The sequence below is a fragment of the Mesoplodon mirus genome (genome assembly GCF_964341445.2).
Source record: "Mesoplodon mirus genome assembly, chromosome: 4".
NCBI lineage: Eukaryota > Metazoa > Chordata > Mammalia > Artiodactyla > Ziphiidae > Mesoplodon > Mesoplodon mirus.
Genome location: NC_138979.1, coordinates 25,473,043 through 25,486,417, shown reverse-complemented (window position 1 = coordinate 25,486,417; position 13,375 = coordinate 25,473,043). Strand labels below are relative to the sequence as shown.

General features: G+C 45.9%; 1 protein-coding gene across 3 annotated transcripts in view; it reads right to left on the bottom strand.

Moving 5' to 3' along the window:
- The window catches only part of IL15RA (interleukin 15 receptor subunit alpha), a 47,885-nt gene that overhangs the window by 19,346 nt on the left and 15,164 nt on the right, over nucleotides 1-13,375 (bottom strand). For all 3 annotated transcript variants that reach the window (XM_082618051.1, XM_082618052.1, XM_082618050.1), the window contains exon 2: nucleotides 2,562-2,756. In XM_082618051.1, the coding sequence (XP_082474177.1) occupies nucleotides 2,562-2,756 (195 nt within the window). The remainder of the gene's footprint in view (nucleotides 1-2,561; nucleotides 2,757-13,375) is intronic.

The following is a 13,375-nucleotide window of genomic DNA, read 5'->3' as shown; positions in this document are numbered from 1 at the left end:
GCAATCACAGGTTATTGGGAGAGGGCTCTGCGTGGCTCTCTCCCGGTTCTGCACATCTTGCCAGCAGGGCACTGACGGCCCTTTCTTGGCACCGTCTTTTCAAGGATGCTTAGATGGCCTTGGAAGGTGGAGACGGTGCCTCCCCCTGGAACACAGGGCAGACATGTTCATGCCAGCAGTGAAACACTCAGGTTCCTGCTCAGGTTTCCCCTCCAGTGACGTAGGCTGCCCGTACGGGCATCTGTTTAGGCCTGGTTAAGGCACGTGGGGAGGAGGGACTCGATGAAACCTGCTGCCGGTCCTGCTGCCTGTGGTACTGGGTAGGAAAGTCCTCCATCTCTGACCCAGGAGGGTCAGGTTTTCTGCCAGCGCCCATGAGACCTGGGAAGGCTGACGTGCAAGGCATTCAGAACCTCAGACCCTCCCCTGTTCTTGAGGCGACGTTTCTATCACAAAGTGTGATCTGGCCTATTAAGAGTGGATTTTAAACCGTTATTAATTATGTACCTGTGAAGCCTGGCTATCAAGCTACTTTGGTTTAAAAGGGAAAATGAAACTAATGTCAATCCTCATTCTTGACGTGAATAAGAGGTGTTTGTAGTGGGACTCTGGCAGTGGTCCACGAATCTGAGGGTTCTCTGTGGACCGGATGGCATCAGGGGATGAGAGTCCGGAGAGAGTCTGTGACATTCCTACTTTCCCAGAAGGGTTGGGGCTGTCTGGCTCTGGGGTCACCCCTGTCGGTGCTGCTGTAGAGGGTGGCCTTTGGTGAGTCAGGGAGGGGTCTCCTAGAGAGAGGATAACCACATGGCGTTTATGATCCTGAGGGTGGAACCTGGTGTGGCTTCAGAACTGGATGTAAATAAAAAATAAATATATAAATTTAAAGTGGACACGTCTGGCTCCCTAGTCTAGGCCAGAAGCACAAGAGATAAACAAGCATCAGTCTGCAGTTCCTATTGCAAACAGACTGCACACTATTTTTTTCTAGCCTTTCAAAAAGATTGCGTAAGTTAAGTATCACACGTGTTTTATTTTTGGCTGGGATGATAGCAGTGATATCAACTCAGCTTTATAACGCTGGCTTTTGTGTGGGAAAATAAATGATTACTCAAGGGATTGTTTTTGGCACAAGAGGTTGGGGAAAATAATGGAGGCAGCTGTTAGTGGTAAAAGGTGGGGGCTTTGGGGATGAGACCTAAAGGTTCCTCCAGTCTTTGGGTTCTAGAAGTCTACGATTCCAGGCCTCACCCCCTTCTTTCCTCTCCCCTTCCGCCTGCACCCCGCCCTGTTCAGTTCGCCATCCTCGATTCATTCACCCAGAGGAATTGGAACTTTGAAGAAACAGTCACTTTTCCTACAGTGGAAAGCCCTTATTTTTGCCCCTGGACTATGGTTCCAGTGGGTCCCCGGACTAGACCGAGGAAGACACCTGTGTTCTCCCTGAAGTTACTGTTCAGACCTGTCCTCACCCAGCTCATCCCTCCAATGGCCCCAGGATGCCGTGGGCGCCATGTTCCCAGCCCAGCTATTCCTCTGCAACAAGCAGAAGGCTCCCTCCTTGCCCGGCCTCTGATGCCTGCATGGTGGCCACGCAGGGGGAGGGGAAGGGGTACAGGGCGATCTCAGCGCTACAGATTCAGTACACATTCAAAACGCCAGAGGGAGTCTGGCTTTTCAAGGAGTCCCACAGCTGTGAGTTTGCTGTTGAACAGCCCCGCTTGTCTGCTTTCCCCAGAGAGGAGTGGCGAATTTTCACAAATACTACGTGAGAAAGTATCACGGCTGGACATGCACCACGTGTGCGATAAATGTTTGTTAAATCATCATTCTCTCGGAAGACCACAGATTAACCTTTGCTTTTCTAGAGTACGGGGCTGAGTATTCCTGAAAATAGCACTATTGGCTTCCACTCCAAGATTGTTTGACTTCTGGCGTGGTTATCCAGCTGTGGATGTTTAAAAAAAAAGGGATTCTGGAGATCTTTCCTCACACTCAGTCTTGAGCTCTGGCGGGACCCCAGACATGATAACTGGGCTAAGGAGGTCTCTGCTCTGTGGGTCTCCACACTGCTCTCTGGGGAGGAGAACGGGGAGTGATTTCCTTGCAGGCTGTCTCCCAGGGAGGAATCGGAAATGCTCTCTGGGAAACAAGCATGCTGTGAGCACACACCTTTGTCTGTAGCCAAATTCTTGCTTCTATGATCTTAAAGCACTGAGGTAAAAATAGTTAATATTTACCAGATTTCTCTTAATCCTCCTACAAGCCACAATGTTGACATCAGCTCCATTTTCTAGATTAGGAACAAAGAGATCCAAGACATTAAGGCCCTCACCCCAGGTCTCACGGATGGTTTAGTGGCAGAGCCAGGACTTGAACCCAGAACTGTGTGACCCCAAAGCCCATGTATTTCCACCTCCCGGAGGTGTGTTTAGAAGCCCATTGGTTTATTTAGTCTCAGTCCTCAACCCAGATGTCAAGGCCACCTCATTCTGCTGCCCACACTGCAGTCTGCTCTCTGCGTGGCCTTGGCAAAAGGGGCGGAGGGACAGTGCACTTACTGATGCACTTGAGATTGGGAGTGGTCCAGTGGGCGATGTTCAGAGTCTTGTTAAACACGCACTCGGTCAGGCTGGAGGTCCCGGCTTTACGCTTGAAGCCAGAGTTACAAACATACCGCTCCCTGGAGTTGAGGTTGTAACTCTTGACCCAGATGTCTGCATGTTTCACAGATGTGGGAGCTGGGCACGTGATGCCTGCAGAAGTGCAGATGAGAGGGGAGAGGTGAAGAGATTTCAGCTTGCTCCGAGGGAACACTTGGGTGGTAGTCAATAACTTCATAGTCGGGGTCTGGATTATCGTAGGGGCCCCTGGGGATACACCTCAGATTCCAAGCATGTGGAAGATGTTGAGGAAGGGCCCCCACTGTCTAGAAGCTGTCCAGAATCTTGCCTCAAGTACCAGCCATTCAGCATAGCTAGATACCAGGGGTCATCAATAGAGACCCCTCTCTCTTGCCCTCCACTCCCATCAGTCTCCAGCCTCAGTATCTCTTAGCCTCTGGATTGCTATCCCTACAAGCCTTTAATCCATTTCCACAAGGCAGCCGGCATCATCTTCAGATGACTTTAAGTTTGATGACTTCACTCTTTCTCGGTTGCCCACTGCTCTTAGAATAAAAACTAAAATCAAGGCTCTGCTGGACCCGGCCCTGTCTGCCTCTCCAGCTACTCTTCCCTCTGGCCACACTGGCCTCTGGTCCCCCCATGCCTCTCACCATGCACCTCCCCCGCCTACTCCTGGCTGGCCATCTCCTGCCACCCTTCTTAGCTTAGTTCAACATCGCTTCCTCAGGAAAGCCCTCCCTCAGCCCCACAATCAGAATAGCTGTTGGCATTAACCAGGACCCCGCAGGGTAACCACTGGCCATAGATGAAAGGCTACACCGATGAGGACTGGAAGAATATTAGTCGTGTATATATTATATACTGTTTTAAATATGTGAAATACTTCATAATAAAAAAGTGGGGGAGGGGATTTTAAAATACCCTGCCACAGGAAGTCAGAAACCTTGGCTGACCACAAGGCAAGAGAGGGCTAAACCATGCCAAGGGTGGGTAGTGGGTATTCAGTGCTTTGGCTGCTAAATGAATGTGAAAAATGTAGGAGATCCTAGAACTAGGAATTTTCTCCTTTCTCTGGGCAAGTTAGGGCAGCTTAGGGTAAAATTGAAGCCGAGAAGACTTGTGAGGCCATTTGGGAGGATTCTGGACAGGCTTTTGGGAGACAAGACACAAGTCACTCCCAGCAGACTGTGGATGTGACAAAGTGCACGTGGAGTGAAAAATAAGATACGTTTTATCAGAAGAATGTTACCAAAAGAAGGTAAGAGCCAGAACTAAAACAATTAAAGTTTTCTTAATAACTGCCCCCTTCTAATTAGTTGGAAGTTGAAAGATTTGAGCAAGATTTAGACCCTAAGATTTTCTTTGTATGAAACTTGATGGCTAAAACCAGTGTCCTGGGGTTTGCCCCATCCTGGACCTTCATTTCATTTCCGAGGCACCTCTCTGTAGATAGATGCTGAATAGATCAGCAATCAGCTCCATAGCTGGTCTAGTGCTGTTAGCATGACACCTAGCGAAGCCCTTTGTTCTCATATCTGAGTTTGGGAACAGGCTAGGATCAGACAGTGCTAGTCTGAAAGTCTGCTGATTTAGCCACCTGAGAGTACTGGGAACAGCCCAGCTCCCAAATGGATGAGGTGGGCTCAGTCACCTATCCGGATGAGATGGTGTCCTATCCAGATTAGAGCCTGTGCTACGCCCGGAGGGGGACAGAGTCTGGAAAATGTGACCGTCTTCCACAGTTTTGCATGACGTGCTGAGGATGCTGGATTCCAGAACATGAATCTTCATCTGCCTTGGAAAATGTCTCTGTCTTCACCCGTGTGTCCTGGTGGTGCTGAGTTCCTTCTACAGCCTTCGAATACGCAAGCCAGTCTTGTTTGATTTACCCCAACAGAACCTGTGCCTGCTTCCTAGAAATCCGAACCTTCCTCTGGTCGGGCAGGATCTGGGGTCAGCTTTGACTAGCCACGGGCCCCCCAAATAGCAGCTTTCACCATCTTTCTCACCTCCTCCCTGTGGACTGGGCCGCCTCTGTCCAGAACCCTAGCTTTCTGGAATAGGGACTGCCCCTCTGCCGGTCTTGTCCATCTTCTCCTCCAGAGGGCATCCCCTGGATTTCCACACTCCCCAGCTGCTGGCCTAGGTTTGGATGTCAGAGAATGACTGCCAGAATCACCAGGACACTTACTCACCTGACTCTCAGCGTCACCACCACCTGGACCCCTTATGCCACATCCTGCTGGCCAGGTGGGCCTCTTTAGATATCAAAATCACAAGGAGCCATCTCCAGGGACTTCCCTGGTGGTCCAGTGGTTAAGACTTCGCCTTCCAATGCAGGGGGTGCGGGTTCGATCCCTGGTCGGGGAGCTAAGATCCCACGTGCCCCGCAGCCAAAAAACCAAAACATAAAACAGAAGCAATATTGTAAAAAATTCAGTAAAGACTTTTAAAATGGTCCACATCAAAAAAAAAAAAATCTTAAACCAAAAAAAAGAAGGAACCATCTCCAGATTCAGAGTGTGGTTGGAACCATCCACGGTCAAGTGCCCGGCAGCCTGCAGACAGGCCAGCCCACTGCTGGGGCAGCTGTCAGACCCTCCCCTCCTGCTTCAGGCTCTGTCACTGAGGTGTCAGCATCCTCATACCGGAGCCCACCTGAGCTCGGTGGGTCAGTCACTCCAGGCTTTACTTTGGTCTCCCTAGTCTCAAGAGGGAAAATGGATTGTTCGCTTTTTGTTCTTAATCCAACCCCTGACTCTTCTTTTAAAGCCCCATTGACGTCTAATACTAGATCTTTAAAACTATAACATACAGCTTGCCGTCCTTTATCACTCCATCCTGATGGTGACAACGTTCTCTTTTCGCTTACGGGGCTTCTATAGTGGACTCAAACATTTTCATTTTCTTTTCAATGAGATCATAAGATAATCGTTATTTCAATGTACCAGTTTTCTAAAAAAAATTTTTCCTACTAATTTGTATGAACAAAGTTCATAGTGAAGAGAAGAAATCTGGCTGTTTAGGTTTACTTCCTTCATCTTCCTCTCTCTCCCATCTGGTCTTTGAGTTGTACCTCTTTCGCCTGAATCCCTTCCCAAACGTTTTTATTCGCTGTGTAGTCCTCAAGTTCATCTTAATCCACTGATTCTAATTTCAAATGATGTTCTTTTAAAAAATATATTTATTTATTTATTTATTTGGTTGCATCAGGTCTTAGGTGCGTCAGGAGGGCTCCTTAGTTGCAGCTCCAGGGCTCCTTTAGTTGTGGCTCACCAGCTTCTTAGTTGCAGCACGTGGTCTCCTTAGTTGCAGCATGCAAACTCTTAGTTGCAGCATACACGTGGGATCTAGTTCCCTGACCAGGGATCGAACCCAGGCCCCCTGCATTGGGAGCGTGGAGTCTTATCCACTGCGCCACCAGGGAAGTCCCTCAAATGACGTTCTGAATCTATTGATCTTTCCTTGGCCACCTTTTTTCAGTCTTCACTGTTTTCTGTGTTGTTTTCAGATTTGGGATTTTTGCCAGCAAATTGTTCTACATCTTCTAAGTCTTAAAATACTCCCCTCCATTTAGGGCAGCAGCTTTCAACTTTGAGTGTCTGTGGCACTCTCTGAAATAAAACATTTGCGCCCTCCCACTCAAGGGGATTTAAAACATTGAGGCAATGGCGACCGTGTTAGCAAGTTATAAAGAGCCACTGCCACAGCATAAGGGTATCCATGCTAATGTGTAACTCACTTGGTCATCCTTCAGGGCTGGCTGCTATGTGGGTGGGATAGTTTATTGCATATAAAAGTACCTAAGTTTATGGTGTATGTAATAATTCAGAGTTCTTACAGCCTTCAGTAAATATGCAGTCTTCTCTGTGGTGGTTTGGCTTCACCTTAGATTCATAGCAGGTAGTACCCCTCCCTGCTCGACACCCCTTCTGCCAAACATTGTCATTGCCAGTATATTCACTTGAGCAACAGTGAATTTTACACACTGATCAGGAAATGTGCTGTGAACACAGTTGAGGACCTCTGTTTTACAAGGCAAAGCATGCTGGGCCAGATCCTGAGTGAATGAGTAGTGACTTCTTGTAGCATCCGTAGATTTTCCTCCCAAGCCCACCTCTGCTGTTAAACCTGAGGGCAAAGGTCTGAAGTCACTGTCATCCCTCCTTTTCTTCCTGATTCTCTACTGGAACCAGTCATCAGTGAGTAAGACAAACTCAACCCAGGGTCCTCACTGTTGGAGGAAGAAGTTACAACTATGGAAATGGGGAGGGGACGACTGGAATGCACCCTGTGTTGCTGGGATAGAATTGGGGTTGGAGGTGTCAGGATGTAATCATAGTGTGTGTGTACACATCTTTGTATACGTGATTCTGTGTGTACACGTGAGTGTGTGCGCACACGCTACCTGTGTCCTCTGACAGTGCCTGGAAGCAATGACATATAAGCAGAAAACATATTTAGTACCAAGATCTTGGTCTCCGCTAAAAGGAAACTCAGCTTCTTGGAGAAGAGGCTGACCCGGGGCCGGGAGAGGGAAGGCACAAGGTGAGCGTGGAATATCTGGTACCAGAAAGTAGGGAAGGGCTTAGAGAATGATGGCAACATGTCAAAAGGATTTGGTGGCCAGGTTGAACTGGCTATTGCTGGCCAATCTGGGACCATCTGAGTGTCAAAACAAATATACTAACAGATTAAGGAATAAAATAAAACAAAACTCATCTGTGCTAATATAAATAAATAAAGGACTAATAACTAAATAGGGGAGAAGAGAAAGCCTTCAGTATAATGCTAACTAATAAATATAGACAGGATGATGGAATAAGAAAAAGGGACAATGGATGCAAAAATGAGGGACATAGTATTTACATAGTGTGGCAGATTTGCCCTGCGTCAGTTTAGCTGAGCTGGACACACACGCCCTAAATTCCCCTCCCTGCACGGTGTCCAGTTAGCCTGTGACAAAACAAAGGTTTTATGTTCAACCTGGAAGGAGGGCAGGAGCATCCACGTTCCTTTGCATTTGGGAGACGGGGGCCGCTGCCGCTCACGCACTGTCACTTATCTGCAGGTTCCCTTGGGTGACCAAACAGCTCCTCCAGCCCCGTGACTCTTTGCTGCAGCTTCTCCCACCTTTGGGCCAGGTGTGTATCTACTGCCATGATGAGGAGCACCAGCTTCTGCTGGACATGCTCCTCGTGGAAGCTGGAGTCTCGGAGGGAAGGTGAAAGACCAACATGGGATCCAGCTTGGCCTCACGGCTCCCAGGTGGCTCTTGCTTCCCCCACTTTATGACCATCTTCCCACTCAGACCGTGGCCTGGAGGCTCTGGCTCCAGACATAGAAGGAACAGCTCACCTAGATGGTAACCGGCTCCCACAGCTGCACAACGTGGTTCTGCTCTTCTTAGATTCTTAGGACCACAATCCTGACTGGTACATAGAGTCCTAAAGAATCTTCCCACAATTAGTTACTAGTTACAATGGGGAAAATGGTAACTATATTGGAGAAAGCTGACAAACACCACCTGAACCAAGTAATCACAAGTAACATCACCAACACTTGGACAAATAGCTGTCATATCCCTCCTGATCCGATTCACTGACAAGGACACAAGCATCACATCTGTGGTCTCTCTCCCCCAAATACATAACTGGAATCTAACCACGAGGAAACACCAGATGAACCTAAACTGAGGGACATTCTGAAAAGTAGTTGGCCTGTATTCACGATCAAGAAAGATCAAGAGGGACTTCCGTGGTGGCATGGTGGTTAAGAATCCTCCTGCCAATGCAGGGGACATGGGTTCGATCCCTGGTACGGGAAGATCCCACATGCCGCGAAGCAACTAAGCTCGAGTGCCACAACTACTGAGGCCCTCATGCCTAGAGCCCGTGCTCTGCAACAAGAGAATCCACTGCAATGAGAAGCCTGTGCACCGCAATGAAGAGTAGCCCCCGCTCGCAGGAACTAGAGAAAGCCCGCATGCAGCAACAAAGACCCAACGCAGCCAAAAAAAAAAGAGAAAGGCAGAGGGAATGTTCCAGACTGAAAGAGGCTAAAATGTGACAACTAAATGTGATACATGGTCCTGGATTAGATCCAGAATTAGGAAGAAAACAGCTAAAAAGGACATTAATGGGACAATTGACAAAATTTGAAGATGGACTGAGCATTAGATAATAATATTATGTCAAGATTAAATTTCCTAATTTTGATAGTTGTACTATGATTATGTGAGAGTGCTGTTTTTTAGGAAGGTATGTAAGAGAATGTGTTCTTAGGAAACATACTGATACATATAAGCATAAAGAAGCATAGTGTCGCCAACTTAGTTTTAAATGCTTCAGAAGAACGTGCAGTGTATAATAAATGTAGATTTATTTAGAGAGAGGGGGAATGGTAAAGCAAATGGGGAAAAATGTAAACAGCTGGCGAATCTGGGTAAAGGATGTTCCGAAGGTCTTTGTACTATCTTTTCAACTTCATGGTAAGTTTGAGGTTGTATCGGAATAAATAAGTTAAAAAATAAGTATCCAAAGAAAAACCACCTGATGAGTGGCACTTGGGGCCCTTTCTTTGAGATTTCCTCTTGAAGGAAACTCTATGAGCCCTTGAGAACTCAGACCAAGATTACCTTTTGGTCGGGAAAATTTTAATTATTTCCCTAATTGTGGTTTTCATGGTGCCGACCTCCCCTCTTTTCCTGTCCTCTCTCCACACCTTTTAGAGTTTCTTCCTCATTTCCTGGGGCCAGTAGTGGTGCTTCCGCTCTTTCTACGTTGGTTATGATTGTAGCGTTAGTCTCCATCATGGCCACATTGGAGGCCTTGCTCTACTACATCAGCTCTGCTCCTTACTGCCTTCGTCTTCCTTACTGCCTTCGTCACCAGAACCCCCTGGAGGGCCCGTTAAAACACAGGGTGCTGGGCCCTCTTCCCGGAGCTCCTGAGTCAGTAGGTCCAGGGCAGGGGCCAAGCACCTGACTTTCTTTCTTTTTTTTTTTTTTCGTTTGTATGTTTTAAAATTTATTTTATTTATTTTTGGCTGCATTGAGTCTGCGTGGCTGTGTGTGGGCTTTTCTCTAGTTGCCGCGAGCGGGGGCTACTCCTCGTTGAGGTGCACAGGCTTCTCATTGCGGTGGCTTCTCTTGTTCCAGAGCATGGGCTCTAGGCGTGCGGGCTTCAGTAGTTGTGGCATGTGGGCTCAGTAGTTGTGGCTCACGGGCTCTAGAGCGCAGCCTCAGTAGTCATGGCGCACGGGCTTAGTTGCTCCGCGGCATGTAGGATCTTCCTGGGCCAGGGCTCGAACCCATGTCCCCTGCATTGGCAGGCGGATTCTCAACCACTGTGCCACCAGGGAAGCCCCGAGCATCTCACTTTCTAACAAGCTCCAGGTGATGGTGATGCTCCTGGTCCAGGGACCATGCTCTCTGGTATTTACAGGTGCATGAGTCTCTTGGCATCACAGCAAGTTACAATACTTTTCAGCACACACATTAACACTTTTTGTTCATACTTTTCCAGGTCATGGTATTGATTCTATCAATGAGGATTTCTTTTACAGGTTCTTCCTGATGTGCTTTTCTGAATTTCTGTTCTAATACTTTATTTTATTCTTTTTTTTTTTTTTTTGCAGAACGTGGGCCTCTCACTGTTGTGGCCTCTTCCATTGCGGAACACAGGCTCTGGATGCACAGGCTCAGCGGCCATGGCTCGCGGGCCCAGCTGCTCCGCGGCATGTGGGATCTTCCCAGACCGGGACACGAACCCATGTCCCCTGCATCGGCAGGCGGACTCTCAACCACTGCGCCACCAGGGAAACCCTAATACTTTATTTTAATTAAAAAAAATTTTTTTTAATTTTTTTTTTTAATTTTTTAAAATTTTTTGACGGCACCACACGGCACTTGGGATCTTAGTTCCCCAAGCAGGGATTGAACCCACACCCCCTGCATTGGAAGCACAGAGTCTTAACCTCTGGACCGTGTTCTAATACTTTTTAATTGGATCTAATTCCCCCACCTCCATCTCAAAAATGTTGTGTGGGGCTTCCCTGGCGGTGCAGTGGTTGTGAGTCTGCCTGCCGATGCCGGGGACATGGGTTCGAGCCCCGGTCCGGGAAGATCCCACATGCCGTGGAGCGGCTGGGCCCGTGAGCCATGGCCACTGAGCCTGCGCGTCCGGAGCCTGTGCTCCACAACGGGAGAGGCCACAACAGTGAGAGGCCCGCGTACCGCAAAAAAAAAAAAAAAAAAAAAAAAAAAAAAATTGTGTGTGTGCGTGTGTGTTTACCTTGGCAGTACCACACTATAAAATCTTAAATTAAATCTCAAATTTTTGCTACCAAAATCTTAAATCTGCATCTGGGGGGCTTTGCCATATGTTAACAGAGCTGGGGAAATACTTAGAGATGGAGGGGTGGGGTGAGTGGAGAGGAATAACCATAAAACTCAACTCTGAAAACAATTGACAATGGACCAGAATGGATAGTGTCATAAAGATACTAGACTTCGCTCTATGAAATATTCCTTCCTTCTGAGGGAGCCTGAATCGACCTTGGATCTTTGGACACCTCAGGTTATATCACTGGTGACTGGATGGCCTCCATCCAGCCACAGACTAGTAACTAGAGAATACAAGAGATGTGAGGTCCCCAGCGGAGGAGGTTAGGCAAAGACTGGATTTAGTTGGCCTGAGTGTATTTAACTGGTTTTTCCTCACCTGCCCCTTTCCTTCCTTATGCCAGTTCTGCTCTTTGGAGCTGACAGCATTGTTGTACTGGGCCTGGAAGAGCCTGTGATATCACAGAGTCAAGTGCTGAGTCTCTGGGGGACTGATGACCTCTGCCATGGGTTATTCTGAAGCCTCGGAAGGGAGAGAGAGCCTGAGAACCCCTACCTCACCCCAAACACCATACACACGGTGATTCACAAGACCAGGCCATTTCCTTGGGATTGCAAAGACAACTTGCTCAAAGCTGTGTTTGTCTTTTTGTGATTGGCTTATCTCAGTTAGCATAATGTTCTTAGCATAATCCGAATTGTAGCATATTGCAAAATCTCCTTCCTTTTTAAGGCTAAATAATATTGCACTGTATGTGTATACCACATTTTGATTATCCATTCGTCTGTTGATGGACACTTGGATTGCCTCCACAATTTAGTTATTGTGAATAATGCTACTATGAACATGGGTATACAAATATCTCTTTAAGACCCTACTTTCAATTAATTTGGGTATACACCAGAAGTGGAATTGCTAGATCATATGGTAAGTCTATTTTTTAATTTTTTTAGGAGCTGCCATACCATTTTCCAACAGTGACTGTACTAATTTACATTCCCACCAACAGTGCACAAGGGTTCCAATTTTCTAAATCCTTGTCAACACATTTTTTTTTTTATTAACAGTCATCCTAATGGGTATGAGGTATATCTCACTGAAGCTTTGGTTTGCACTTCCCTAAAGATTAGTGATGTTGAGAATCTTTTCATGGGCCCATTGGCCATTTTTATATCTTCTTTGGAGAAATGTATAGTCAAGTCCTTTACCCATTTTTGAATCAGGTTATTTGTTTTGTTGTTGTTGTTGAGTTTTAGGAATCTACATATTCTGGATATTAATCCCTTATCATATATATGAATTGCAAATATTTTCTCCCATTCTGTGGGTTGATTTTTACTTTCTTGATAGGGTCTTTAATGCAAAAATTTTTGATATTTTCATAAAGTCCAATTTGTCTATTTTTTCTTTGGTTACCTTTGCCTTTGGTATCACATGCAAGAAATCATTGCCAAATCTAACATCAGGAAGCTTTTGTCTTATGTTTTCTTCTAAGAGTTTAATTGTTTTAGGGCTTACTGATCCATTTTGATTTAATTTTTGTATGTTATATTAGGTAAGATCCTACTTTCATTCTTTTGCATATAGATAGCCAGTTTTCCCAGCACTATTTGGTGAAAAGACTGTCCTTTTCCAGTTGAATGGTCTTGGCACCCTTGTCAAAAATCACTTGGCCATAAATGCAATGGTTTATTTCTGGGCTGTCTATTCTATTCCATTGGCCCGTATGTCTTTATGCCAATACCACACTGTTTTGATTACTGTAGCTTTGTAGTAAGTTTTGAAGTCAGGAAGTATGAGTCTTCCAATCCATCTATTTATGTCTTCTTTAATTTCTTTCAGCATATTTTGTAGTTTTCATTGTATAATTCTCTCACTTCCTTGACTAAGCTTATTCCTAAGTATTTTTATTCTTTTTGATGCTATTGAAAATGGAATTGTTTTTGTAATTTCCTTTTCAAATTGTTAATATATAGAAATGAAACTGATTTTTGTGTGTTTACTTTGTATTCTGCTCCTTTGCTGAATTGATCTATTCAAATATTTGTGTGTGTGTGTGTGTGTGTAATCTTTAGAGTTTTCTACATATAAGATCATACCATTTGCAAACTGAGATAATTTTACTTCTTCCTTTACAGTGTAGATGCCTTTTATTTCTTTTCCTCGCCTAATTGCTCTGGCTAGAACTTCCAGTACTATGTTGAATAGATGTGGTGAAAGTAAGCATCCTTTCCTTGCTTCTGATCTTAGAGGAAAAGTTTTCAGTCTTTCACCATTGAGTACGATGTTCACTGTGGGTTTTCATATATGGCTTTTATTATATTGAAGTAGTTTTCTTCTATTCCTAGTACTTTGAGTGTTTTTATTATGAAAGGGTATTGAATTATGTCAAATGCTTTTTCT